Genomic DNA, 27,681 nt, shown 5'->3' on the forward strand with positions numbered 1-27,681 from the left:
CAGCCATGCTTTGCTGCAGGTGGTGAGATGAGAGCTTTGCAGAGCCTGCCTCACTGTCGCGTGGCGTGTGGTGGTGCTGGCCCCACGCCTGTCAGCGTCTTGGCCCCATATGTGTTGCCTTCTGCCCCTACCCAGGGGCACATGGGAAACCATGGAGCAAATGCATGCTGAACAGGTAAGCCCCGCACGCAGGAGGAAAGTCTTCATGACGTACTGTAGAGCTCTGCTGGAAGGCTTGGGCTTATCAGGGCTCCCTCTCTGGTCTCGGGTGGGAGCTAAAGCTACAGGAAACCCAGGAGATGGCGCTGGGTGTGCCCTTACCTGGGACAAGACCCTGGAAAGGCCTTATCCATTTTAGTCTCAGCTGATTCTCTTTTCTTTTCCCCTAGATATTTGTAGAAACATATTATTTGAATAGGAAATATATTTACAAGCTCTAAAATGCAAAAGATTCCAAAGGGCATGGAATGTGAGAGTCTCCGTGCTCTCGGGCTGCTCGTGTCTGTGTCCTGGATGCCAGTCCTCCCCACAACCCCTATAGGAAACCAGTGCCATCACATTCTCACTCTTCATTTTTCATGTTGGCTTCTTTCTCATCCCCGTAAAATGCAGCATGTAAGAAACATCAGGAGACCCTCAGTTTCTTATGGATTTATCTGGTTTACATTTCAATTTTCCATCATGTGTTTAAAATTTATTCCTGTTAAGCTTCATTTGCACATTAATGTGGATCACATGGTGACACTGATAGACAAATAATGTGTGATCTGTGTGTTGTGGGTAACTATGATTATAGGTTGTTTTTTTTTTTTTTTTTTTTTTGAGATGGAGTCTCACTCTGTCACCCAGGCTGGAGTGCAGCAGCACAATCTCAGCTTACTGCCATCTCCGCCTCCCGGGTTCAAGCGATTCTTGTGCTTCAGCCTCACAGGTAGCTGGGATTGCATCACCACGCCTGGCTAATTTTTATATTTTTAGTAGAGACGGGGTTTCACCATGTTGACCAGGCTGGTCTTGAACTCCTGACCTCAGGTGATCCACCCTTCTCGGCTTCCCAAAGTGTTGGGATTACGGACGTGCACCCCCACACCCAGCCAAGTATGATTACAGTTTTCTCTCTCAGGATTTAATTTTGAGGTTAAGCACATCCAGAGGTGAGGGTTTCTCCTGAGCACACCCAGAATGTTTGCTTCCTTTGCCCCTGTGCCCCGCTTCTGCAAGCCCTGGGCAGCATGTGTGCCCTGTCCACTCCTCCTAGGGTTCTGCCAGGCCGGGAAGGACCTGCGTCTCGTCTCCATTTCCAACGAGCCCATTGACGTCCCCGCGGGCTTTCTCCTCGTGGGGGCCAAGTCCCCCAGCCTGCCGGACCACCTCCTGGTGTGCGCCGTTGATAAGAGGTTCCTGCCAGATGACAACGGCCACAATGCTCTTCTTGGTAAGTTCTGCTTTGTCCTCCTTTGTGGCTCCTTCTGCACAGAGGTAGAGTAGGGTCAAGGGAGGTCATGGCAGGGGGCGGTGGCAACAGAGGGACCACCTTTGGGACCCCAGGCGTAGCCTGCAGCTCTGTTTATGTTTTTTGGTAGACAATCTCTTTGTAGAATGGAATGCAAAAGAGATGCATTTACAGTGTGACTGCTTCCCTGTAGAAAGCTCCGCATTTAATATTCATTTTTCATACATTTATTCTTCAAACCTCTCTAAGTGTCAGGAATGGGTGACAAACCTTGTCCTAGACGGTCTCAGAAACAGCTGATGGAGGCAGAGGAGAAGGCCAAGGGTGTTCCTGCCTCCAGAACCTTGCCGTCCTGAATGACTGCCAGGCACCCTGGATCTATTCTCCCCTTTGGTTTGCCACTCATCTCTCAAGTGGTCTGTTTGTTTATTTATTTATTTTGAGATGGAGTCTTGCTCTGTCACCCAGGCTGGTGTGCAGTGGCACTATCTCAGCTCACTGTGACCTCCATCTCCAGGGTTCAAGTGATTCTAATGCCTCAGCCTCCCAAATAGCTGGGATTACAGGTGTGCGCCACCACACCTGGCTAATTTTTGTCTTTTTAGTAGAGTGGGGTTTCACCACACTGGCCAGGCTGTTCTCAAACTCCTGGCCTCAAGTGATCTGCCCACCTTGACCTCCCAAAGTGCGGGATTACAAGCATGAGCCACCGTGCCCAGCCAAGAGGTGGTCTTTATGACCCCAGTTTCACAGGTGGGCTTGGATCTGTTAACTTGCCCAAGGGTGCATGAGTAAAGAGGACAGAGCCAGGATTCAAACTCAAGTCTTCTCGGCTCCAGATTCTACCTGGTACTATCCCACGTGGTCTTTACCATATTATGGTCAAGGTCAGTATGGACGGAGCTGCTGCTTTTCCTTCCAGCCATCAGCACCACTAGCCTTTGATCTTTCTAACAACCACTGGACCACTAAGGCCCTAAGTGCGGAGCTGAGGCCAGGCCTTGCCAAGCCTGGCTGCCTTTGCTTATATGATGTAATGGAGCTCTTACTGTGTGCCAGGCCCTCCCGTAGCAGGCTACCCCATTGTGGAGCAAAATCTAGGGACACCCGAGGTGTGGAGTGAGAGCCCAGGGACCTGGGTTCCTGTCCTGCATCTGGCCACAGATCCCTGTGCGGCGCCCTGGGCTTCTGTGTCCTCATCCATGAAGTGGGGAGGCCACTACCACATGTTCCCTGGCCCTTTGGCAGTCCGTTCCCATTCCATGACTGTGGGTCTGCTCCCCTGACCTGGCCTGGCATCTTCTTTGGAGGAAATCTGGGCAGGAGGCAGGATTGATAATGATCCACTTCAGCCGTAGCCTCAGGAACAATCTTCATGTAGAAGCAAGCTTGATTGTGAGAATTTATGGGGAAAACTTCTAGACTGAAAAACCCCGCAATCTCTTACATATTTTCCATGGGTTTAGACATGGAAGCCTCCAGGTTTGCGCTTGATACGTCCCCAAAAGCTAGGTGGATAAACTCACTCCCGTGGGTAGTTACTGAGCACACCCTGTCTGAGGCGCTGTGCAAAGGGTGAAGGACGGAGAGAGGAGAGCTTGGAGAGAAGAAAACGAAATGGCTCCTGCCACAAGGGAGCGGGGGACACACAGGTGTGTGAACTCCGACACAGGGCAGGTGAATGCCCGCTGGAGGAACAGCACCGCCAGATGATGATGAAGGAGAGAAAACCTTTAGCCGACTCTCTTAAGGCAGGCCCGTGGACTTGTTAAAACTAGTTCTCTAAAACAGAATCCAGAAAATCCACTCTGGCAAAGAAGCCGGTGGAATGATTCAATGACAGACTGAATGCTTGTGACAGTCGCCCCGGATGAAAGTGAGTCCGGGGAGGCGGTGCTGGGTGGCCGCCTTAGTGTTTGATCTGGTGGTGGCTGAAGATTTGTCTGGATTCCACTTTGTGACTGTAAATGAATTGCCTGGGTAGTAAATCAAGGAGGCTCTGCCTCTTGGCCCTCAGAGAGGAGGATCTTTTAGTTCCTTCACCACCAGCCCAGTAACAGCACCAGCTCATCCGGGAGAGGAAGTAGGAGCTTTGTTAATTGCTTGCCAAAAGCCGTCTGAAATGGGTAACGAGGCCTGGTTGGTAATACCATCGGCTTTCTTCTTTTAAAATAACTTTATGCTCTCAGCTTGCATGCTTAACACCATTTAGGTTTCCTGCAATTAAGTCTGATGGCTGCACAGGACAAGAGGGTCTCCTCCAGCCCTGCAATGGCAGGTTCAGTGCTTTTTAGGGATCTATAAAACACAGGCTGGGGAATACCTTTCAGGAAGCAGCAGTGTGAGGAGACTTTTTAAGGAACTTTTAATCAACTCAGGGATTTTAACTGAAAAAGCTGAAAGATTAAACTCTAGGTGTATGTTTCAGTTTATTGCCCAGTGATTTATCTAAATTGGTTGACAGCTCAGACATAAAAAAAGGAAAACATATCCTGCTAGATTGTCCTTTCTTAGATGGGAGTAAATGAGTCCTTTGTTCATTCAGCAGGCAAATGATTCAGCATGCATTTATTGAACATATAATGTGAAATGGAAACCTGACCCTTCAGTTATGTCTGGGGGAAGGGTGGGGGGACGCAGGCATACCAAGACTCAGCCTAGAAGTCCGCAACAAATGACTCTGGCAATACATCTTACAATGCATCCGTGTGCAGCCTGGTCTAGCAGAGAGGGTAAGGTGCTCTGGGGATGCGGAGGGGCACACTGGCTCCCAGTGAGGAGGGGAATGGGAGGATGTGGTATCTGAGTTGGGCCCTGAAAAATGAGTGGAATTTTGCAAATTGGAGCATAACAACAGAAACCAAGCACCAATAGCAGTCGGCACTTTTTGAGCGTTTGTCATATGCCAGAAACTGCACGAAATGAGTTAAAATAGCCAATGTGATGGGTCCATTATTATCTAGAGTTACATATAGAAATGAAGGCACAGAGAGCCTAACTGACTTGCTCAGGACAACCCAGCCGTTTGAACCTCGATGGTCTGGCCCTGGTGCCCAGGTCCTGGAGGATGCAGGGCATCTCAGCAGAGGGAACTCCCTGTGCACGACAGCATGGCGCATTGCAGAAGTGGCTGGAGTGCTCTGTGGCTGGAGCGGAGGCTGGCAGAGTGTGGCGGCGGGGGGAGGGTGGTGTCCTGTTGGGTTCTGCTTGGAAAAGAATGCATTACCCAAGGAGCTATTTTCAAACCACAGAAGTACAGAGTCTCATGAAATGAGGTGATCTAGCCTTCTTTAACGTTACCAACGTTACCAACACATGGCCAATCTTGTTTCACTGATAATGTCCCCTTCTTCTTCCTTTCTGGGATTATTTTGAAACAAATCCCAGACATTGTATCATTTCATCTGTAAATATTTCAGCACATATCTCTAAAAGATAATTGGGCCAGGCACGGTGGCTCATGCCTGAAATCTTAGCACTTTGGGAGACTGAGGCGGGCGGATCGCCTGAGGTCAGGAGTTCGAGACCAGCCTGGCCAACATGTTGAAATCCCGTCTCTACTAAGAATACAAAAATTAGCTGGGTGTGGTGGCAGGCACCTATAATCCCAGCTACTCAGGAGGCTGAGACAGCAGAATCACTTAAATCCGGGAGGTAGGGGTTGCAGTGAGCTGAGATCAAGTCATTATACTACAGTCTGGGCAACAAGAGTGGAACTCCGTTTTAAAAAAGAAAAAGATAACGGCTTTTCATTAGAAATCGAATACCATTATCATATCTGTAAGAGTTAACAGCTATTTAATATGATCAAATATTCAGTGTGTTCAAATTGTATCGTATGCTTTTTTTTTTTTTTTTTTAAAGCAATTATCAAGATCCAGAAAGGGTTCTTCTTGAGCATTTGGTTGCTGTGTCTCTTAAATGTTTCTCAACGTGTAGGTCGTTCCTCCCTAGTTTTGCCCCAATAATTGATATATTTTTTAGGAAATTTAGAGTGTTAAATGTTAAATTTAGATGACTGTGTTTTAAACTGTGTTTTAGGGAGATTTCTTAGAAGTCAGACACACAATTTTTATGCAAAGGGAGAAACTGAGGCAGAAGAACTAGTTATAAACTTACTGCAGGATTCTAGAGGAGTACAATGGCCTGAGAGTTACGTGTTTCAAACCCCCCAACATCGTACTATTTACCACCCCTGAACACTCCATTCTTCTTGGGGACACCTGGGACCCCACCCCACTTCCTGTTTGATCCAGAATCCTGATACAGCTCCTCAGGCTTCCCTGACACAAGGAGGTCATTTCTACACTTGAGCTGGGATGTGGCCAAAATACCAAGGCAGGGGCTCTGGGCACATATAAACAAAATACCAAGCCAGGGGCGCTGGGTGTATATCTATATATCTATATCAACATATAAAAATATAAATAAAATACCAAGGCAGGGGCTCTGGGCATATATAAACAAAATACCAAGCCAGGGGCTCTGGGTGCATATTTATATATCTATATCAATATATAAAAATATAAATAAAATACCAAGGCAGGGGCTCTAGGCCCATATATACATGTAATACCAAGGCAGAGGCTCTGGGCACATATATGTATGTAATATCAAGGCAGGGGCTCTGGGTGGGTGCGTGTGCGCGTGTGCACGCACATACACACACACACACACACACACACACACAACCTCGTTTTACTTTACCCATGGTCTTTTCCAGTCTCCATCCAGGTGGGGAGATAAAATAATGTTTATCAGCTGGTGATCACAGTAGATCCATGCTAGATTCTGGTTTTTTTTTTTTTCTTTTGTTTTTTGTTTTTCAATTAATATGATGTAATGAGCTAAAGGTGATTTTATTTTCGTCCCAAGTCACTCTTTATTTTCAGGCACAAGGAGGGTGGTCATTAGTCGCTGGGTATAGTGTGTGCTTGTCTGAGCTCATGGGTTTCCAAGGCTCATTATTTGGAAGGAACACAGAGTTGTTGTTCAGGCCCAATTTAAATCCCACTTGCCGGGATGTCTTCCTGGAATTGCCTTCCTAAATTACTCCTGCTGTTCCTCCATTCTTCCCCATAGCACAGTGTGCTCGAACAGCCAGTCCCATCTTGGTAGAGAAGTTTTTCCTGCCTTGGGGGCTATAGGTTTGCCATCTATAAAGGGGCTAATGATATGTGCTGTACCTGACCGCGGTTTTGAGGGTGACTCAGATCTTTATGTGATGATCTTTATAAACTCGAAAATTCTGCCCAAATTTGAGGAACTGCTATGGTTGCCACTGGTACTTCTGCCTCAATCCTGGGATTATTTAACTGTGTCTGTCCCTTCTTTCTAACAGTCAGGGACCACTTTTTTATTTTTAAACCAAAAACAATACCCAATAAATGAACCATGTATGTTTAATCTATGTCTTGCCCAGAGCACCTGGTTCATTTCCTGTCAGATTTTTTTTTTCTAAACATATTTGTGCATAAAAGTATTTGTCAGATTTGGATTTGGATTTTTTCATAGAGGGTGGATGACTTGGGCTAAGTGGTCCTCTGTGCAGGGACAGTGGCCTAGATCAAGGCCCTTCTGAGCATCCGCTCTCCTGGGAAGGCACAGGATGGAGGCGTCAGACCCAGGGTGCTGGTTTGCGGCTCCCAGGTCTGGTGCAGTGGCTGAAATCCAGATTTCCTTGGACTGTGGTTCAGGAAGGAAGGTCAGGTGCAGGTGGGCTTCTAGAGGCATTCCTGAGGTTTGGTGAGAGGACCCTCTCTCCAGAGGAGGTGGCCCCATTAGTAAACCTGGGTCACCTCCAGCCTGCTATGAGCCAAGTGCTCAGACACTACTGAGTCTGTGAACAAAGGAAGCCACCTATGGCTGCTTCCAAGAAGAATCATGTCACTTTGGTCCTAGAAGGAGGCATAGGGCCCATCTAGTCCTAGCCTTCCCTTTGATGGTTGGACAGTGGAAACCCAGAGAGGTGGAGCTGCTTCCCCCATGTCTCACACTGTTGTGGGGGGTTATATAGTTGCCCTCATAGGGCCACACGTGAGTGCCCTGCCCCCCACTCCCACTGTGCTCTCCATACAGCTTAGTCCAGGGGAGAGGAAGGAGGGATGCTTGCAGCGTACCCGTGACATGTTAAACATCTCGTGGGTACTTAACCCCCATAGTGCTCCTACGAGGTGGGTTTTGGGGAGGAGACGGGTTCAATCCTAACTCCAGCACTTTCCATCCTGTAGCCATGGCTGGGTCACCCTGTACCATGGATGAATTTCTATCTCTCTGCCTCAACGCTTTCACCTGTAAACTGAGACACTGCTATTGATTGCTGTGTCGGGCGTCAGGAGGTTTAAATGAGAACATTTATAACGTGCCTGGTACAGTGGCTGGCCCGTGGTGGGTGTGCTGTGAATGTCAGCTGTTGTTGGCTTGTTGACAGTTGAGGAAAGCAAAGCTCGGAGGTGTTAGTTACCTGCCCCACATCACCTAACTGTAGACCCTTCGGGTATCCAGGCTTCTGCACACTCCCCGGCCGGGCTGAGGGTCGTGGACGTAGCTGTCCTTTCAGTAGAAGGGGCGAGCCTTGCTCAGTGGCCAGCACACATATCTGCCTAGGACATGCTTAGTAAACAAATGCTACCTGCAGCTGCTAAACTAGACCCATGGGAAAATTACAGGGTGTGGCCAGGCGTGGTGACAGGAGCTGTGTTTACCATGGCCTGTTTCCCGAGGTGAGGACATTGAAGCAAGAATTTCGACTCTGGATATCCACAGCCGGCAGGGATTTGTGGTTTCAGGAAGGATCCCGGTGCTTTCCAAGCCTATCATATAAAGAAAACTTTCTAAACTTTCAGGTCCTAAGGTAGATTTCTGAAGAGCGTGGCTCCGTATTTTCCTCTTTCTCATGAAAACTTTGTTGCCTTTCCAATACTTTCTAAATGAGTTGGCATTTCCCCAGGGCTGGTTTGAAAGCTTGTCTGTGGTTGTCTTGGTTGGCCTCTGTGGCTGTCTCTCCAAGACACCTCTCAGAAGAGCAGCTGGGTCTCCTGACCAGAACGTTTTTGCCAAAGCAGAAAAGCAGTTTGCTTGCTGGGTCTCTAAGTGTTTCCTGTACCAGCAAGACCCAGGGTGTCCACCCTCATTTCTGAAACACAAAGGGCCCCCTTCCCATCCCAGCGCAGGAGATAGCCTCTGCAGCACAGCGACGGTCCCCGCCTGTGTTTCCCGGGGGACAGATGCCTGTAACCTGCCTTGCTGTCTCTGGAGAGGGCTGACAGCCCGGCCTTGGCAAGTGGCTCTTGGTGTCTTACGGTTCTATTTCCTGTTCATCCATCTTCTTAACATCCAGGCTTAGATGCCCTTCCGGGGGGCTCTGAAGGTTTCTTCGGGCCTTGTTCTTAGGCAGCAGTTGAGCTGGGATTATCTCAGGCATCCCTAAGTTGGAAGCGAATGAATGAATAAAAGCATGAGGTGATTCCTCAGAGCGCTTGCAGAAACCCTAACAGGATGCTGCTTACAGTTACCCTGTTTCCTCTCTCCTTTTTCCCCTCTCAGTGTTAACTGGCTGCCATGAGTCAGTACACGCACACGTGCACACACACAGCCCGCAGGTGCGATCATGCTGTGAACCTAGAGGAATGACGATGGGAAAAAGGCACGAATTTCAATCACTAAGAAGGATGTTCAGAGGCCCCTGAGCTACAGGAAGAGCCTAGAGTCTGGAGGAAAGTGCAAGCCAGCCTTTAGGTCGCAGAAGGCCCTTGGGGTGGGCATCAGAACAGGATGTTGAGTGAGGGCTGGAGGTGCACAGGTGGGACCCCCAGAGGAGAGGATGAGCCTGTGGGTGCAGGGCAGTGGGAGCAGGCTGGGTTGAGAGGCAGGGGAGTCCAGTTGGGAATTAGCATATCAGAGGAGGGACAGGAATAAAGCTGGAGATGAAGGCTGGGGGGCATCGGGGCAGCCTCCGATGCCAGGCTTGTGAGTGAGAACGTCATCCTCAGGCTAGAGTCGAATGCGACATTTTCTGTACCTGTAGATTAGAACAGTTGGGCTGTCTGGTCCTCTGATTTCACAAAGAAGAATTTGCCCTCCAGAGTGACTGGCTCCTGTGTCACTTGTGGATTGAGATGAATGGCGGGAATGGGTCTGGTTCCCTGTGCACGTCAGTTCCTTGCCTGTCCCACGGAAAGCAAGCGCATCTAGAGGACAGTGTTTCACGTCTCTCGGTACCTTACTGTTTGTGCTGGCATGGAGGGTCCATTACCCTGTGACTGTCCCGTGGTGAGGCCAAGCAGTCTGTCCTTATTTCTAACGTCTTTTGAGGAAGACTAAATGTGCTCACAATAGATCAGAGAGTCCAGTGGGCTTCTCTAATGTAGATGTTTTATTTATCTGTGGAGATGTTTTTAACCTTCACTAACTGGAGTTGTTTTGAGCACTAGCCAAAGGCCTTAGAGAGACTGTTTCAGAGCAGAGTTACACACACAGCCGGGTAGCCCGCATGGCCTAAGGCACGATGACCTTTGTAGACGTATCAACCAGAGAATATGATACATGAGTCTTAGCTTCCAGATCTCCCGGGCTGAAGGACCCACAGAAACCAGACGTACCAGTGGGTGAAGCAAGGCCATCTTAAGATGGTTTAAACAAGAGCAGTCAGCCAGGGCAGAAGCCAAGTCTTCACATTTCTCATCTTAACCATCACTCCCAATGCCTGCGATTTGAATAGGCTTTACAGTGCATGAAGGTCTTTTCAAGCACATTCTCTGGATTTTAATAGCTCCCAGGAGGTGGTTTTGTCATTGCTACTACACAGGAGGCCTGCTTAGAGCCTCACAGCTGATGGAGCCTCCATCACCTCCCAGAAAGGCAGTTGTAGGCCTGGTGTGGAGGCCAAGAGCCGCACGATAGCCACATTCTAGCAGAACATCTCCATCCACTGGCTGCCAAGCCACGGAATTTACTTGCCAGCGTGCTGACCAGGCATTGCGGACCTCTCCTGATTTCTTTTTAGCAACTCAGCGGATCAGCTCCATAGCCGGATGGAATTTTGGACTCTTAAGGTCACCCAGCATAGCCCATCTCACTAGTCAAATTGCTTTGGGAGTCTGTGACTGGCACTCCCAGAAGAAATAAGAGCCTGTGGCATCATTTCAGGTGCCCGATGCGTGTAGACAGTGGAACGGGACGTCTCCCAAACTTACCTTGCAAAGTTTGCTCTCTGTGTAGGTGTTTAAGTAGTCCCTCAAGCACGTTAAATCTTCCAAGCTTGCCTGGGCCCATCTCTATCACTAAATCTTGGTCCTCCTTTATTTGAGTCAAAGCTGTCTTAACCACTGGGCCAGGCTGAGAGGGCGGGGCACTTGCCTTGTGGAATTTTCTGCCTGGTGGCACAGGAAGCGAACCTTCAGCATTTCGATGAACTGTGTCTTATTTGAAAAGGACTTTGGAAATGAGTTGGCGGTGTTTACGGTTTGCTTCCTTCTCCAGGTTTCTCTGGGAATTGTGTTGGCTGTGGAAAGAAAGGCTTCTGTTACTTCACGGAATTCTCCAATCATATAAATCTGAAACTGACCACTCAACCCAAGAAGCAGAAACACTTGAAGTATTACCTGGTCCGTAATGCACAAGGGACTCTAACCAAAGGATCTTTAATCTGTTGGAAAGGCTCAGGTGAGCACGTTGCCTGTGGAGGAGGTGTGGGAACGTTGGGCCCCCCAGAGGGCCGTGGGGCCTGTTGGCAGGATGTTGGGGAGAGACCCCTGCACAGCAGCACAGATTGCAGGTAAAAGGCCAGGCTCATGAAAATGCTTCTTTGTATTACGAGTGTTAAGCTGGTTGACAGTGACAGTCTAATTGAATGGGATGTTTAAAAGTCAACAGAGGGCCAGTCGTGGTGGCTCACACCTGTAATCCCAGCACTTTGGGAGGCTGGGGCGAGCCGATCACTTGAGGTCAGGAGTTTGAGACCAGCCTGAACAACATGGTGAAAACCCATCTCTACTAAAAATGTAAAAATTAGCTGGGCGTGATGGTGCATGTCTGTAATCCCAGCTATTCAGGAGGCTGAGGCAGGAGAATTGCTTGAAACTGGGAGGTAGAGGTTGCAGTGAGCTGAGATGGCGCCACTGCACTCCAGCCTGGGCAGCAGAGCATGACTCCATCTCAAAAAAAAAAAAAAAAGTTGACAGAGGGACAGACTGTGCATGGCCTCCTATGGCAAGTATTTGGGGCACTGGTTCGCATCTCCCCAAACTGAGTGGTTCACCCAACCATAGATGACTTTTGTCTCCTGGGGAACATCTGGCCATGACTGGAGACAAGTTTGATTGTCATGTGGGGCAGGGACCAGTGTGCGGCTGAACGTTCTGCAGTGCACAGGGCAGCCCCCAGCACAAAGAAGCCCACTGTAAATGTCATTGGCGCCAAGGCTGAGAACCTGACTTCAGACCGCTTAGCTTGAACAATGCCCCACCAAGCCCCTGGACCCTGAACTGTGGCCAGAAAGCCCAGCTTCACGTTGCTGGTCTCCGAAGAAGGGAGCAGCTTTCTGAAACGTCGGCAGCACCCCTCCAACCCGTCTTTGTCTCAGCTGCGGCTCTCACAGCCACAGTCAGCTCTGGGGGATGAGGAGGAGGCTGGATCCTCGGTGACCTGCTGCCGGCGGAGGGCACGTCTGGGATGTGAGGTGTCCCTCCTTTATCTGCATTTGTTCCCATCTTGTCCTCTGGACCCTCCTGGCCAGGTCCTGGGAGTAGAAGGAAGAGACCTCGGGCTGGGCAGCTCTGGCCACGCCCCCTCACAACCCGCTCCTCCTTCCTCTCCGCTTTTCTTGCTTTGTTCAGTAAATGCTTCCTGAGCTCCTGCTACCCACCGGTCATTTCTCAGGCCCTGAGGATGCGGTGGTTCTGCCCCGTGTGGGACCAGTTCACCGTCTTTGATCACTGGCTGGGTCCAAGCACAACCCCCCAGGTTCCGCGGGTTGGCCTTTCCATGAAGAGGACTTAGGGTGGAAGATGGTATCATTTCTTTATCTTCAAGTGATACTCTCTTCTTTCCCTGGACCTTAGGGGTAGCCGTAGGATGACTTATTTGTATATTCCGTACCTTTCTTTCGAATACTTAGCATTGCTCCCACTCTTAACAACCAGAGCTGCCCCTCGGCTTGGAGTCACAGGTAGAGGGTTGCACCCCTCCCCCACCGGCCTTGGCCTGGAGTCACAGGTAGAGGGTTGCACCCTCCCCACCCCACCCCGCGTCCCCACCCGATGCTGGCCTCAGCCTGGAGTCACAGGTAAAGAGTTGCACCCCCTGGCCTCCCCCTACATGCCGGCTTCACACTGAAGCAAAGACCAGGATGTGGTGGCAGCTTGTGTGGCTGTCTACATAGCTCACTCTCCGTAGGATACATTCCACTCCAGAACCTGCTTTTATAACTGTTGGAGAGAGCGATGGTTTTCACGTGTGCTCTTGCCCCTTAGAGTTCAGAAGCCGGCAGATCCCAGCCAGTACTTGTTCCGGTTCCCTCTTCCCGGCTCTGGAGAGCGCGGGGCCTCTGGCTTCCTTCCCCAGCGAGCCCACTCTGGGGACGAACCCTGGCATCCTGATGGGAGCGCAGCAGGCAGGTGAGGCGGCAGAGACACGCCAGAGCTGCTGGAACCACAGACCTGGCATGTCTCTGATGTGCCCAGGTGACTGTGTAGTCAAACATTCTTCACAGTCAGGGGGCTGCTATCTTTTTCTGTAACACCTTTACATTTTATCTTGAATTTGTAATACTTTTCAACAAGGAATGCTAGGTTTTTCATTTCATTTCAGAGCTTTTCTTTTTTCCTGTTTGATACAAAGTGGGATCACCTGGTGGGGACACATTCAGGATCCCTCTGCAGCCACCCCCAGCCCCCCACACAGCATAGAGCTCTCTATGTAAAGGTGCTGTGTCAGGGTTTGAATGAATTGCTAGAAGGGGCAGAAAAGCCCAGATTGCCACTACCATTCATCCTATGCTTGGCTCGCCTGTGCTTTGTGATCACCTTGAAGCTCAACAACCATGCTGCGAGCAGGCATCAGTTTCTGCATTTTACTGATTGGGAAGGTGAGGCTCACTGAGGCTGGGTGCTTGCCTATGACCTCGTGGGCAGGAGAAGGTGGAGGCAAGACGTGACATTTGGTGTTTCTGATTCACATGCTTGGCACCTTGCCATGGTGCAGACTTACTAAGCATGGTGATTGTCATCACAGTAGACACCAGCCTTCCCGTGCCTCAGGAAGGTCGCTGGTTGTTTTCATGTCTCCTGCCCAGAGGGTCTGTAGAAGTGATTGGCCCTGAGGGGGAGCCAGTGCCCTTGTACCCACCTGGCCCATCTATCGCCTGGGCACGAGTCTGGGACATACTCTCCTCCAGAGGCCCAGAGCGCCTCACTGCTTCCCCATGCCCAGGCCCCCTGTGCCTCTGCCATCATGGACTGAAGAGCCTGCTGTTTTTGCTGTCTGGGTGTCTGGGTGTAAGCTCCAGTGCTCCCACCTTTCAGCTCAGTGATTTGGGGCAACTCAAGCCCTCTGAACTTCCATTTCCTCGTCTGTAAAGTTGGAAAGTCTCTTGTCTAATTTGCAGGGCGATTGTAAGAATTAAATACGATGGTAGCATGAGCAAGTACTCAGAGTGCTGCACACCAGCCACCATTCTTGGCAGTTTTTTCTGCTAACTCATGTCATTCTCACAGTGGTTACAATGACCAGCCCCGTTTTCTAGAGGAGAACGCTGAGGCATAGGCGGTTAACTAAGTGTCCAGAGTTGCACAGCTGGGAAGTGGTGGAACTGGGCTCAGACACATGTCATCTGGCTTCAGAGCCACCCTCCTAAACCCACAGGAAGCATTCAATGCGACTCCTGACCTGAGCTCTTTCCAGACCATTCTGGTTGACGTGGACAACGTAAGCAGTTCGGTCAGCCCCAGGAGACTAAAAGCCAGGATTGCTCCCAGAATTACCCTCAGACCTGGGAGCCCTGGGCCCTATGAACCGTCTGCACCCAGGTAGCTGCAAACCCAACTGCTCTCCTAGACTCCAAATGTATTAGTCCATTTTCATACTGCTATGAAGACATACCCGAGACTGGGCAATTTATAAAGGAAAGTGGTTTAATGGACTCACAGTTCTACATGGCTGTGAAGGCCTCACAATCATGGCAAAAGGCAAAGGAGGAGCAAAGGCACTTCTTACATGGCGGCAGGCAAGAGAGCCTGTGCAGGGGGGCTGCCCTTTATAAAACCATCAGATCTCGTGAGACTTACTCACTATCATGAGAACAATATGGGGAAAACTACCCCCACGATGCAGTTACCTCCCACAAGGTCACTCTCACGACACAGAGGGATTATGGGAGCTACAATTCCAAGTGGGATTTGGGTGGGGACACAGCCAAACCATATCAACCGGAGGTCTTGAGAGAGAAGGTAGAAGGAAGCAGAAGTTTCAGGTGTGGTCCTGGAATTCAGAAAGTCCCCCGGTCCTTCTTTCACTCAGGCTGTTGTGTTCAATGAGGTGTGAGCAGGAGGGTGCATGTTCCTATGTGTGCATGTACATAAGTGTGTGTTTGTGCGTGTGTGTGTACATGTTTGTGCATGTGTGTGCTTGTGTGTATGCAGGAGTATGTATGCAGGAGTGCGTGTGCACGTGTGTGTGTGTGTGTGTGTGTGTGTGTATGTGTGTGTGTGTGTCTGCATGTGTCTTCTCAGTGCAGCAGAATCACTGTTGGGAATTCTGACCTCTCGATGAGACTTTCTGGGGAAAAGCAAGTTTTTGAAACCGCAAGGAAAATGATTTCCTCCTTGTCTGGCACCCAGGGCATTCTTGTGACCTGACCCTCCTCTTTGCCTTCTATCTGCTTTCAGGACCAGCTTCTGATCACCCCTCACTAAGTGCAGCAATGGGTCCGGCTGTTTTCAACGGCAAAGATTCCCCGAAGTGCCAACAACTGGCAAAGAATAACCTGTTGACCCTGCCGCGTCCGTCGGCTTTAGGTAGCGCTGCCTGTCCTGGCCATCCTGGGGATCCTGCTCTTCTCTGGGCCAACGCCAGAGGGGGCATGGGAGCTGCTGGGCTGGGGCCGCTGAGCCTCCTGGAGTCTGGTGTGGCTTCCATGAGAGTCAGGCCAGGACCACAGGTGCCTCCTGAGTCCGTGGGTCTGGGCCTGGTGCCTCCTGAGTCCGTGGGTCTGGGCCTGGTGCCTCCTGAGTCTGTGGGTCTGGGCCTGGTGCCTCCTGAGTCTGTGGGTCTGGGCCTGGTGCCTCCTGAGTCCGTGGGTCTGGGCCCAGGCCCTGGTGCTGTATGAGTGATGCTTGGGAGATGTCATGTGTGCCAAAGAGCAGTGAGACACCTGTGGCGATGGCAAGTGACCTGTCCTTTGGGCTGCACAGCTGGAGGACGGTAGAATTTTGGAGCAATACTGGGTGGTGTGTTGCTGGGGAGGAACATGGGCTTCCGAATCCGATAAATATGAATTTAAAACCTACCGCTGTCTCTTGTTAGTCAGGGGAGCTTGGCCAAGTCTCAATAAATGTTTTTTCATCTGGAGATGAGAATTCTGCTCCAAGGGTTAAGAGGGATGAGGTGCTGTGTGAAAGGTCAGAGCACATCTGGCAGCTCACTAATTAATACCAGCTGTTCCTGTTCCCATCCAAATCAGCATCATCACTGAGGCTGGTCTGTTCAGGTAAGGCTTCCTGGAGGAGGCGATAACTGAGCTGCAACTTAGAAGTTGGGGAAGCATCATGTAGAGGTGGAATGGGAGAAAGAGAGCAAAAAGGGATGAGGAGGTGAGGATACGGATGAGAGAGGTGAGTGAAGGAGCTGAGCAGACCTCCCGCCAGAGGAGAGTTTGAGGAAGCTGTCAATGGGCAGAGCAACCTGGGGACCTGCTCGTGGACTCCCAGTCCAGTGCTCTCCCCACCATGCTCAACTGGAGCCACTTCATACGCCATTCTCGTCTTTCCTTCCTCCATCATGCACTCTGCCAAACTGGATTTGAGGATCCACGACATCAAACTGGAGGAGACCTTAGAAACCATCTAGGCCAGTGCTGTTTTACAGGGGAGGAGACAGAGGTCCAGAGAGACAGGGCCAGGCCTAGAATCCAGTCTCCATGCTCCCACTCCACGTGCTGGCGGAGGACCTCCCTGGTGAAAATCTCGTGAATTGTCTCATTCTTCACTGAAGGAGCGAATGTGGTTCCAACCAGCGCCTCCATCCTGGAGCCCGAGCCCGCAGCAGCCGAGCCCCAGGCAGTAGCAGAGTCTCATCCTCCATAGCAGCCAAGCCCCAGGCAGCCTTCTGCTTTCTTCCAGGGACTGCTGCTTCTCTGCCGGGTGCTGCCTTGAGGACAGCCCTCTGGCTGAAGAGCTGGCCCCCAGGGCTGGGGATGCTAGGCTGCTGTTGCCTCCCCTCTGGGCTGAGGTCTGTGGACCCCCAGCCTCCACGCTGAACAGCAGGGAGTCGAGGGCCTCCCTCAGCCCGGGACCCTGTGAAGGTGGCCCTAGGAAGCCTCCTGTGTGGACTGACTGCATTTTCCTTGCCATGCTCCGTGGAGGGGTGTGAGAGATGGAGCTCCTCCAGATTGCCCGGGGAAGCATGCAAGCCTTCCCAGAATCTGACCCCGGCCCACCTGGTGAACCTCATTCCCTGCTGTTTTGGCTGCTCTGGGCAGCTCAGCTCCCACCCCCGTGGCCCCGTCTCCTGTCTCCATGCCCTGTGCCTGCTTCCCAGCTCTGGGCTGCTCTCTACACCCACCTATTAAACCGCCTTTCTGAGGTTAGCTCAGGGGACACATGCTCCGTGCTGGAGGGCTCCCTGTGAGCGCATGGGGCTCCCAGCTGTCCCACGCTCAGTCCCGCAGCCATGTGTGGCTGTCGGGGCCTCGGCGCTGTGCAGTTCCCGACCGAGGGCAGCGCTGTGGTCATGTGCATCTCAGAGCCCCGGTACCAGCTGCTGGGAAGCCCAGCTAGTGGGCATGACGCTGGCTGGGTTGAGTTGCGTGGAGCACAGCTGAAGTGTTGGAGTTCCTGGGCCTTCTCGTCTGTTCTGAGGAGAGAGCTCAAAAATCAGTTTTTAAGAAACTGTCTCATACCACTTGGAGTTTACTGAAGCCTTGAGGCCTGTCACTCAGGCCAGTCACTGGTTTGCAATGGAGAAGTGCTGCCCCCTGGGGGCGGGGTGGGAAATGCTCTGGTAAAGGATGGATTTGTTGTTCCAGACACAGGGTCTTACTGGCATTTGGTGCTGGGACAGAGTGGACAGGCTGCCGAATGTCCTGCACCAAGCAGGCTACATAATGAATCGTCTCCCACAAATGCCACATAATACCTCCCCAAGAGACATTTTCAGAAATAGTTGATCCACACTGGTACCATGGGAGCAGCTCCTGGTGACATCATCTGGGAAGAGCTCATGGGCTTAGGGTCTACTCAGAGCTATTTATAGAATTAGCTTCCCAAAGTGAGAAAATACCTGCATCTCTTCCATCCTTACTGAGACCCGGTTCCAAGCCCTGTCCCCTCTGGACGATCAGCAGAGCTTTTAGAGGAGCTGGCTGCTTAGCCCCTGTGGGGGGCCTCCCATTGCAACTAGGGACAGATGTTTGCAGAGTCAAAGGCCTCATCTCTGCAGACAGGGATGAAGAAAACAGCAGCTGCCTCAGTGGTTGTTGGGAGGGTGAAAGGAGCCCACGGGTTTGAAAGCTCTTCGTAAACAAAGTACTTTCTGCTTTAAGCTTTTTATTTACTTTGAGTCAGTCTGATGAGGTGAAAATATTTTTTGGATTACTCTTAAGAGACTGTAAAGCAATGATTCTCACCCTGCAGTGTGCTTAAGAATTACCAGGCTGGCCGGGTGTGGTGGCTCACACCTGTAATCCCAGCACTTTGGGAGGCTGAGGCAGGCAGATCACCTGAGGTCAGGAGTTCGAGACCAGCCTGACCAATATGGTGAAATCCTATCTCTACTAAAAATACAAAATTAGCTGGGCATGGTGGTGCATGCCGTTAGTCCCAGCTAGTTGGGATGCTGAGGCAGAATCGCTTGAACTTGGGAGGCAGAGGTTGCAGTGAGCTGAGATTGCACCATTGCACTCCAGCCTGGGCAACGAGAGCGAGACTCCATCTCATGAAAAAAAGGAATCACCAAGCTGGCTTATGAAGGATGGTATTTTCTTACTGTCGTTTCCAGAGATGTGATTCTGAAGGTCAAGGCGGGGCGCAGGGATGCACAGGTTCAACGGGCCCGCGTGGGTTCTGTGCAGCTCCTCGGGTCACACCTGCAGAATCGTTGCTCTGTTTGGTGCTTCACCTGGGACATGCATTAGAATCACGGGGAAGCTCTGAGGTATTGGGATGCCTGGGTCCTGCTCCCACGATGGGCTTCTGGTTTATCTGGGGCGGGGCTGCATCCAGAGTTTTAAAAGGTTCCCGGGTTAGTTAAATGTGCAGCGGAGGTTGAGACGTAAAGCTCTACCTGTAGGGGAAATTTTGCATCTGGTTAGTCAAGAAACTATGGAAACCGATTCTTGGTGTTTAGACCATTCACCAAGATAGCTTGAGTCATGAGCATGCTGTTATATAGAGTGGGTGGGGATGACTCATTGCAGTGGGTGCCAGCCTCTGTACTTGATTTTTTTGAGTCTGAAATTAGCTTTCCAGGCTGGGGCAGGGAGGGGAGCACAGGCGGATCAGTACTGCCCCCAAGCGGTGGAGCTGTTTTGGTGGATCGAATGCTGCCGTCGCCTGTGCGGAAACGTATTTCTCTCTCCCAGCCCTTCAGAAGTGGATTGGAATATGTCGGTAACAGCAGTGATGGTGGTGAAGATGATGATGTGGGGAATTCTGGCTACCATATGGGGTCCAAGCTCCCTGCAGTTCATTGCACAAAGTGCTCTGCATACATTCTCTTTAATTCTGATCGAACCACCTTTCAGAGTAGGTTTAGTGTCCCATATTAAAGACGAAGGTGCTCAGACTCAGAGAAAGTTGAGACACACACACAACTTTGGAATGAGACATTTACAAAAATTGACATTTCCTTATGCCTAGGTATTTTGCGAGGTCCTTAAAACCCATGTGAAACTGATTAGAAATAAATAAATAAATAAATAAATAAATAAATAAATAAATAAACAGATCATTGTTCTCCCAACCAACGGAAAGATTTATTGGAGCTCTTTCCTGGTGATAGCCTAATCCACGCTCTGAATATTGTCTAGGTATCTTGTCAAACTCCGGGCCCCCCAAAAAACGCCACAAAGGGTGGTCTCCAGAATCTCCATCAGCTCCAGATGGTGGCTACCCCCAAGGTGGTGGGAACAGAGCTAAGTATGGTAAGTGACGGCAGCCTCGCCTGGAATTCCAGACTTGGGTACTGGTGGCATTGCTGCCGGTTGTGTGTGCGTGTGTGCATGGACACGTGTGCGAATGTGTATACTGGCGAGGGAGTTCTAAGGAGGCAGCGTTTGGGGTAACAAAAGATCTCTCTCTCACATGTTAGAATTGCTTTATACGGGTGTAGGATCCCTGTATGGTAGTGAGTTCTCTGAGTGTTGAGAAATTTTCAAAGAGGCTGTTTATCACTTGGCAGAGTTATTGAAGAAGAGACTGAACCGCTGGGGGAAGGATGGACTGAATGAACTTAAAGGTGCCCTTGACCTTAGGAATCTGTGACTCTTAAGAGTTTGGTGCTCTTGTAATCAAGGACATTGGTTGGGGGGTAGCACGTTTGCTGGCTGGCCTGATGTCAGGTGTGTGAGAGGCGGATGCCTCGTCTGATGTCTTTACTAACGTTCTTGGGTGTTCCTAGAGAGCGCAGGCATGTCCTGCGTGCCCCAGGTTGGCTTGGTGGGACCAGCTTCAGTCACCTTTCCAGTGGTGACCTCTGGAGAACCCGTGTCTGTTCCTGACAACTTGCTGAAAATATGCAAGGCCAAGCCAGTGATATTTAAAGGCAAGTACAGCAGTGCTGTGAGTGGCGGGCATGGGAGAGCTTAAAGGAAGGGGCGAGAAATGGGCAACTGCGAGACCTCATCCTGGGCCGACTCCAGGGCACCCTCCTGAGACAAACCTGAAATGCTTTCCAGGGCAAGGAAAGAACAGGGCAGAGCCAGTCACTAGTTCAGCCCCCAATCAGATGCCAGGAATGATGGTGCTTGTCACAGCTTTCCACAGTGGTCCTGGTGAAACCAGTACAGCTGGCGCATGGCAACACACACTTACATGCATACACACGATCCCCTGCCATGAAGTCCACATACCTGTTCACTCATTCTTTCCTTCATTTGCTCAGCTTCACCCAGCTTCTGCCCTGGTCCCAGGCCTGTGCTGAGTGCCGAGGATTAGGAAGAAGCAAATCACTCCCTTGCTGTAGGAGCCCCGCTCTGGTGGGTTGTCCTGTTGTCACCCATGCCACTAGTATTTTTTGACTAAGAAATCTACTTTGGCCAAAGATAGCCATGGTCGCCCCTGTAGAAGCATCAAGTAAAATTAGATTTCACCTGTTCAGTGCAGTGGGCTAACGTATGCTATGTATGGGTAGACTTTTGGCTCAGCTGAAGAAATCCCTTTGATGAATCTGGAGACCTTGCAATGGGGAACCCTGGGGGATTCAGCAGGTCTTGACTGGTGATTCCAGGTACCAGAATGGCTGGCACATGGTGACAACACACATACATACCCACGTGGGCATGGCACACACACACCACACACACACACAGTTCACGCAGGCCCTTCCTAAATACATTATTACTGTATTTGATATCGTGCTTGTTGGTTAGAGGAGGGAGGATTTTAGGAATGTGGGAGAAACATCCTACTTATAATTAAGAACTAATAAAGAACATGTCTTCCCCGCCCCCCCCCCCCCCCCCCGCCAAAAAAAACGAAGAATGGGCAGAGTATTCAGGAAGTAGAGTGCAACCCTGAGTTTTGACTTTAACATGACACAGGGGCAATGACCGAGGCACTTCCACAGGGCTCCAAGGGCAACATTCTTTCAGTCATGTTGCATGTATTTTTCATGTGGCCATCACGTGTCTGTGGTAGGACCCAAGAACACGGTGCTCAGGCAACAGAGCTGGGACAGGGCGCACGGCGTGGTGGTGCAGGCAGGGCTTCACGCGCAGCAGCTTTGAGCCAGGAGCCTCAGAAAAGAAAGCCTGGCTGGTCTAGGTCTCACAGTAACGATCCAGAACAGAGACTGTCCTCTTAATTCTCAGGTGTGCTCCATTCCCTCCACTGCCTCTGTTTATGCTGCATCCCTTGCTGCAAAGTGCTTGCCTCCCTGATTCCTGGTCCCCACAGCCATGTGTCCAAGCCCCGCCGAGGCTTTAAGACTCCGCCCTATGCCTTCTCCATGAAGCTGCCTTCGAGTCCCTTTCCTCCACCCCGCCTTGTCACTTCTGTGTTCCTCTTTTATGACAAATGTCACATGTTTGGTTTTATAGTAACTCTTTCCCTAGCCTCTTGCCTTCCGTAATATTTGTAAGTGGTGCTACCCAAATGGTAGCCCCTGGTCCAGCAGCACCTGCATTGCCCTGGAGCGTATGAGAGGCGTGAATTCATGGGCCAATCCCAGATTCAGAATCAGGCCCGCGTTCTGCATCAGAAGCTCTGGGTGGGGCCCGCAGTGTTTGACAAGCCCTTGAGCAGCAATGTCTTTGAATCATGACCTGTGTCCCAGGTACCAGCTTTGCTCCCTGAGCCTAGTGGAATGCCTGCACGTAGCACACAGCCGCAGCCAGAAAATGTGTTTTTGGTGACTAAATGGAGTATCCAGCATGCAAGATACACGTCCCCCCCCCCCCCCCCCGCCAAACGTACACGTGCCACCTTTGGGAGCTCAGCAGCCCCAAGAAGATTTGACAGCTTCACCTGGTTTTACAAATGCAGAGACTGAGGTTTAGGGCAGTTAAGCATCTTGCTTAGCATCATGTAGCTACAGAATGATAGAAAGAGATGTGACCCCGACCTGGGCGATTCCACCTCTAAGGGCTGTCCTCAGAATGAATCTTCTAATGGGCCAGGTGCAGTGGCTCATGCCTGTAATCCCAGCACTTTGGGAGGCTGAGGCAGGTAGATCACTTGAGGTCAGAAGTTTGAGACCAGCCTGGGCAACATGATGAAAACCCGTCTCTACTAAAAATGCAAAAATTAGCCGGGTGTAGTGGTGCCCACCTGTAATCCCAGCTACTTGGGAGGTTGAGGTGGGAGGATTGCTTGAACTTGAGAGGTGGAGGTTTCAGTGAGCCAAGATTGTGCCACTGCACTCCAGCCTAGGGACAGAGCAAGATGCTGTCTCAAACAAACAAGACAAAAACAGAAAAGAAAGAATGACTCAGTCTCCTGGTCTCTACAATGATATATTTTCCCGGCTCAGTTTGTCAGAGAGCCCGGGAGGATGCAGGGCAGAACCCTCCTTGTTTGGAGTCAGCGAGGCAAGGGCTGGCAGGCAGCACCCAGCGAAGCTCCGGAAGGTGCTCTGCCCACGACGAGTCCCATCAGCTGTGCTGGAGGAGTGACAGGTGGTGGCTGCTTGGCTCTGGGCAAGTCCTTCTGGGCTTCAGCTCCCTCACTTGTAAAAAATAAGAGGATTAGACAAAATGAAGCAGCAAATGCCACAGCCCCATTGGTTAGAAAAGGTGACTCCTTATCCTGGGTGCCAGGAGGGTGAGCAGGTGCACGCGATGAGCAAGGCTTCCCAGGACAGGGGCACTCAAGGCACTCAGTGCAGCTCACCTGTTTCCTTCAGCATCTTCACCCCCAGAAGACCCACACGTATGGGGCCATAAACTGTGCACAAGATGGGTTGGCAAGTAGCTGCTGTTCCTCCACAGGCCACGGGAACTTCCCTTACCTCTGTGGGAACCTGAATGATGTCGTGGTCAGCCCCCTCCTGTACACGTGCTACCAGAATTCCCAGTCCATCTCGCGAGCATACGAGCAGTACGGCGCCTCCACCATCCAGCCCATCTCTGAGGAGATGCAGCTCCTGCTGACTGTCTACTACCTGGTCCAGCTGGGTGAGTCACCTCCACCTCCCGGCCCGAGCACAGACCTGGCCTAGACCTTTGTGGGGGCTGACACGGGCTTCTGGAAATGAAATACAGGGGAAGTCCTTATGGATCCACTGGGGGGACGTCATGAGGTCACTGTGGGAGTCCCCACACTGAGGGGCTGATAGTAGGTTGAAGTTGATGGAGACATTTCCAGAACTCAATCTGCCGTTCCTGGCACAGGGATACAGCAGGGAATTGAGCAAAGACCATGCCCTTGAGGCGATTCTAGTTTAGTGGGAGAGAGAAGCAATAAACCAGTGGAAAATAGGCAGGTAAAGGTGGGTGCATGCATTAATGTGTCTGTGTGGGGTCAGTTTAGGCTTATCAGGAAAGGACCCCTGAGCAGGAGTCAGCGTTATGATGATCTGAAGAATGAGGCCGGGTGGAGGAGGGAGAGAGGCCAGGTGAGGGCTGTGAGATGTGGAGAGGCAGCTGCCGCAGAGAGAGAGTGTGCAGGTGAGCTGCAGCAGACAGAGGTGTGGTCAGAGAGGGGCAGGCCCCAGTCGAGTGTGATTCTATGGTAGACATATTGAGAAGCCACCAGAATATTTTTAGGCAGGGGATGGAGGCAATCTGATTTTCACTTTAAAAAGGCCACCTTGGCTGCTGCGTGGAGTCAAATGGCGCAGACGCAGGGGCAGAAACGGAGAAACGGTCAGTTGCCTGTTAGAGGCACACAGTGGCTTGGGTCGTTGAGGGCGGCAGCAGTGAACTAGAGGGGCTATTCTGAAGGTAAGGGTGACTGGAAATCCCTTTGAAGGGGTGGGAGCAGATGTGGCCTGAGTTTCAGCCCAAGCAGCCAGGCGAACGGTGGCAATGAACCTGAGTTCTATCTTGGCATGAGTTTGAGATGCCCATGAGACAGCAAGTGGCCCATGCCATTTGCATGGGCAGGCCTTGATCCCAGGGGAGGTTGGAGCTATCGGTATGCATTTAAGACACATTGGCTTACAGGCGATGTATGTTAAAGCCGTGAGACCAGCTGCCGGTGGCTACGGGGAGAGGAAAGTGCCAAGGTTTGAGCCTGGGGACTTCCTACCTTCAGAGCTCCAGAGGAGGTGACTGAGATGGAACCAGAGGGAAGGCAGGAAAGGCTGGTGGAGAATCTGGGAAACCCACCATCGTCCCTTTTTCTCATAGTCACCGCCAGTCCGGCAGTAAGCACAGCTGCATCCAGAATCCAGCCTCGCCCACCTTCTCTGTGGTTGTCCCCTCACCGGGACAGCATTCTTGCCTGAAAACTGGGAATCCGGTTGCATCTCTTCCCTGCCCAGAGCCCTGCCGTAGTTTCTCATCAGGCGCTCACTCCACCCCTTTCCCTGCCTGTCTCCTGGTCCCACCTGCTGGCTCCGTCCCAGCCCACTGTCCCCCTCAGCAATCTTGTCCCACCTGGGCATCCCACACTTGCTGTTCCTTCCCTGTGACGTGCTGTTGCCAAAGACATGTATGGCCCCCTCATGTCCTTCAGGTTTAGGGTCACCCGTCATCTTCCCAGCAAGGCCCTGTTGTTACGTGTGTAAGACAGCTTCCGTCCTCCAGGGTCCTATCCTATTCCCTTTATTTTTAGGGCACCAGGAATTACGCTCTGTGATTGTTCCCTTGAAGTGTGTGACCCCCAGTTAGGGTGTAAGTGCCATGAGGCCAGGCATGGTCAGCGAGCCCTTTTCCAGATGTCCCCCAGCATCCGCAGCTCAAGTCGACAGTCTGCAAACCTATGTTGAGGGAATAGGTGTGTGTTGGTATGAAGCAGTGAAAAAAGCATTCCCAAGGAGAGGGACTGATAACCATGCCAGTGTGGCCGGGAGTTTAGTGGAGGGAAGACTGGACCCTGACCACTGGGTTTCACCATGGAAAGCAGTTGGCAGCCTTGGCGATGATGTACGTGAAGATTGGGATAAAAGTCATATTGGAGTGGCTTAGAGAGACTGGAGGTGAGGAGACAGTATGGCACGTGCATACGGCTCCAGGTGGAGAAAGTTCTGGAACTTCCCCCACCAGGTAGTTCTAGAAGGAGATGTGTACTCAAAGGAAAGTTTTTAAAGATGGGAGAGAGGTGATGGCTAATCTAATTAAATTCTCATTTGATTAGCTAATTCAAGTAATGAATTCAGACAAATTCATCCAATCAAAGACAGATATAAAAGCTAATTTAATCAAATTCTGGCACGGCCCACAGAGCAGGTGGCATGAACCCCATGTTATGTATCAGGAAACCGTATGAGATAGGTCAGGGCCGCACAGCTGGTGTGGATAGAGCTGGGCTGGAACCTGCCTGCTAAATAAAAGCCTGGCACACCTTGTTCCAGCTCATCAAATGTGAAATCCGGACATATAAACCAGACAATTGATAAAAGAGAAAATGCCAGAAGGAAACAAATATTGAAAAGTATTCAGTCTCACTCACCATCAAAGACATGCAAATCACAAATCAAGTAATCTTTTTCTGAATTAATAACCCCAATGATGGTACGTGGTGCTTAGGTACAATAAAACCATGGCTTGTCAAAGCACCGTTCATGTAGTAAACTGATGCGTTCAGGCCATTTGGAAGCGAGCTGATACGTATTAGCTGGCTCTGTAAATCCACTTTTGAGAATTCAGGCAATGGAAGTAATGTTCTATACATCGAGATGTGCGTTGCAGAGGTATTTATAAAGGTGAATATTTAGAAGAAGTAAGAGAATCCACAGTGGAGACCTTGCTAAGTAAATGGTGGCACTTACATATGATGGGACACTATGGACACACTAATGCACACGTTATGATGGCTGGAAATGGCACTGAAACTGATGATAGGGTCACGGTTAAGGAAAGAATGTAAGACCCAAAGTTTATACCGACAATCATAAGGCTGTTTTTAAGGACAATTTTCATATTTAATTCCAGCAACACAGGTTCTGATTCCCTCTCCTGGAATAGGGGAAAGCCTAATCTATTCCCAGGCTGAATGTTCTACACATTAACCACTGTGTACATGTGACAGTGTAACCTGTCTATAACTCTGTAGTTCCAGTTCTAACTTTCTGATTCTTTTTAAAGACCTTCTCCAATAAGCTATGGGAATTTTGCTTCCTACCTTTTTTTTTCTTTTTTTCTTTTTTCTTTTTTTTTTTTTTTTGCAGCAGGAGTGTTTTGGGTGATAATTTTAGATTGATACCTATTACCTTTTTCTGGGTTTTGTTGGCTTTTTGAAAAATTGTCTTTCCTTAGAGTTGGTGAGTGGCTTGGTAGCAAAGTAAGATGTTTTTTGGAAAAGAGGCCAGCCAAGCTGAACTGCAGCTTGAGAACATACTCATTTTCCCTCCTTTGTCTTGAAAATTGAGGAATGACTTTTAACTGTTTTAGGTGTATGTGGCCAGAGGGAGAGCAAGGACTGTGTTTCTGGATTTTCAAAGACGATGCTTAATCTTAAAAATAAATTTACAAATCATCTTATAATTAAAAAAAAAACTTGCATATGGGGAAAAAAAAAAAAAAGACTGAGAGATACACAAAAATAGCGTGGCTGTGTTCGGCCGGTGAGATTATGGTGGATTTCAGGCCCTCGTCACGTGCTCCAGCCGAATGTGGTACGATTTCACAGTAATAACTGAGGTGGGTACGTTCACGTCACTGCACCCGCGCGTCCGCGATGCCGCTGGCATTTGTGGCAGGCCCTCCGCCCGCCTTGTGTTGCAGCCGCGGACCAGGTGCCCTTGATGGAGGACCTGGAGCAGATCTTCCTGCGCTCCTGGCGCGAGTCGCACCTGACCGAGATCCGGCAGTACCAGCAGGCGCCGCCGCAGCCCTTCCCGCCCGCGCCCGGCCCCGCGGCGCCGGTGACCTCCGCGCAGCTGCCCTGGCTGGCCAGCCTGGCCGCCAGCTCCTGCAACGACAGCGTGCACGTCATCGAGTGTGCCTACTCCCTGGCCGAGGGCCTCTCCGAGATGTTCCGGCTGCTGGTCGAGGGCAAGCTCGCCAAGACCAACTACGTGGTCATCATCTGCGCCTGCCGCAGCGCGGCCATCGACTCCTGCATCGCGGTCACTGGTGAGCGCGCTGGGCCGCGCAGCTGCGGGGAAGCCCCCTGAAATGCATTCCCGGTCCCCCACTTTGGTGGTTCTCTCCCTTTTTCTCCCGGGCCTGGGTTTGCAGCAACAGTTAACAC

General features: G+C 50.7%; 1 protein-coding gene across 11 annotated transcripts in view; it reads left to right on the top strand.

Moving 5' to 3' along the window:
• The window catches only part of GREB1 (growth regulating estrogen receptor binding 1), a 163,731-nt gene that overhangs the window by 85,389 nt on the left and 50,661 nt on the right, over positions 1-27,681 (top strand). For all 11 annotated transcript variants that reach the window (XM_039460758.2, XM_039460759.2, XM_039460756.2 and 8 more), the window contains exons 4-11: positions 1,259-1,435; positions 10,934-11,116; positions 12,925-13,068; positions 15,337-15,465; positions 19,695-19,808; positions 20,285-20,428; positions 23,313-23,498; positions 27,213-27,563. In XM_039460758.2, coding sequence (XP_039316692.2) covers positions 1,259-1,435; positions 10,934-11,116; positions 12,925-13,068; positions 15,337-15,465; positions 19,695-19,808; positions 20,285-20,428; positions 23,313-23,498; positions 27,213-27,563 — 1,428 coding nt within the window. The remainder of the gene's footprint in view (positions 1-1,258; positions 1,436-10,933; positions 11,117-12,924; positions 13,069-15,336; positions 15,466-19,694; positions 19,809-20,284; positions 20,429-23,312; positions 23,499-27,212; positions 27,564-27,681) is intronic.

Source organism: Saimiri boliviensis, chromosome 1 (assembly GCF_048565385.1).
Source record: "Saimiri boliviensis isolate mSaiBol1 chromosome 1, mSaiBol1.pri, whole genome shotgun sequence".
NCBI classification, from domain to species: domain Eukaryota; kingdom Metazoa; phylum Chordata; class Mammalia; order Primates; family Cebidae; genus Saimiri; species Saimiri boliviensis.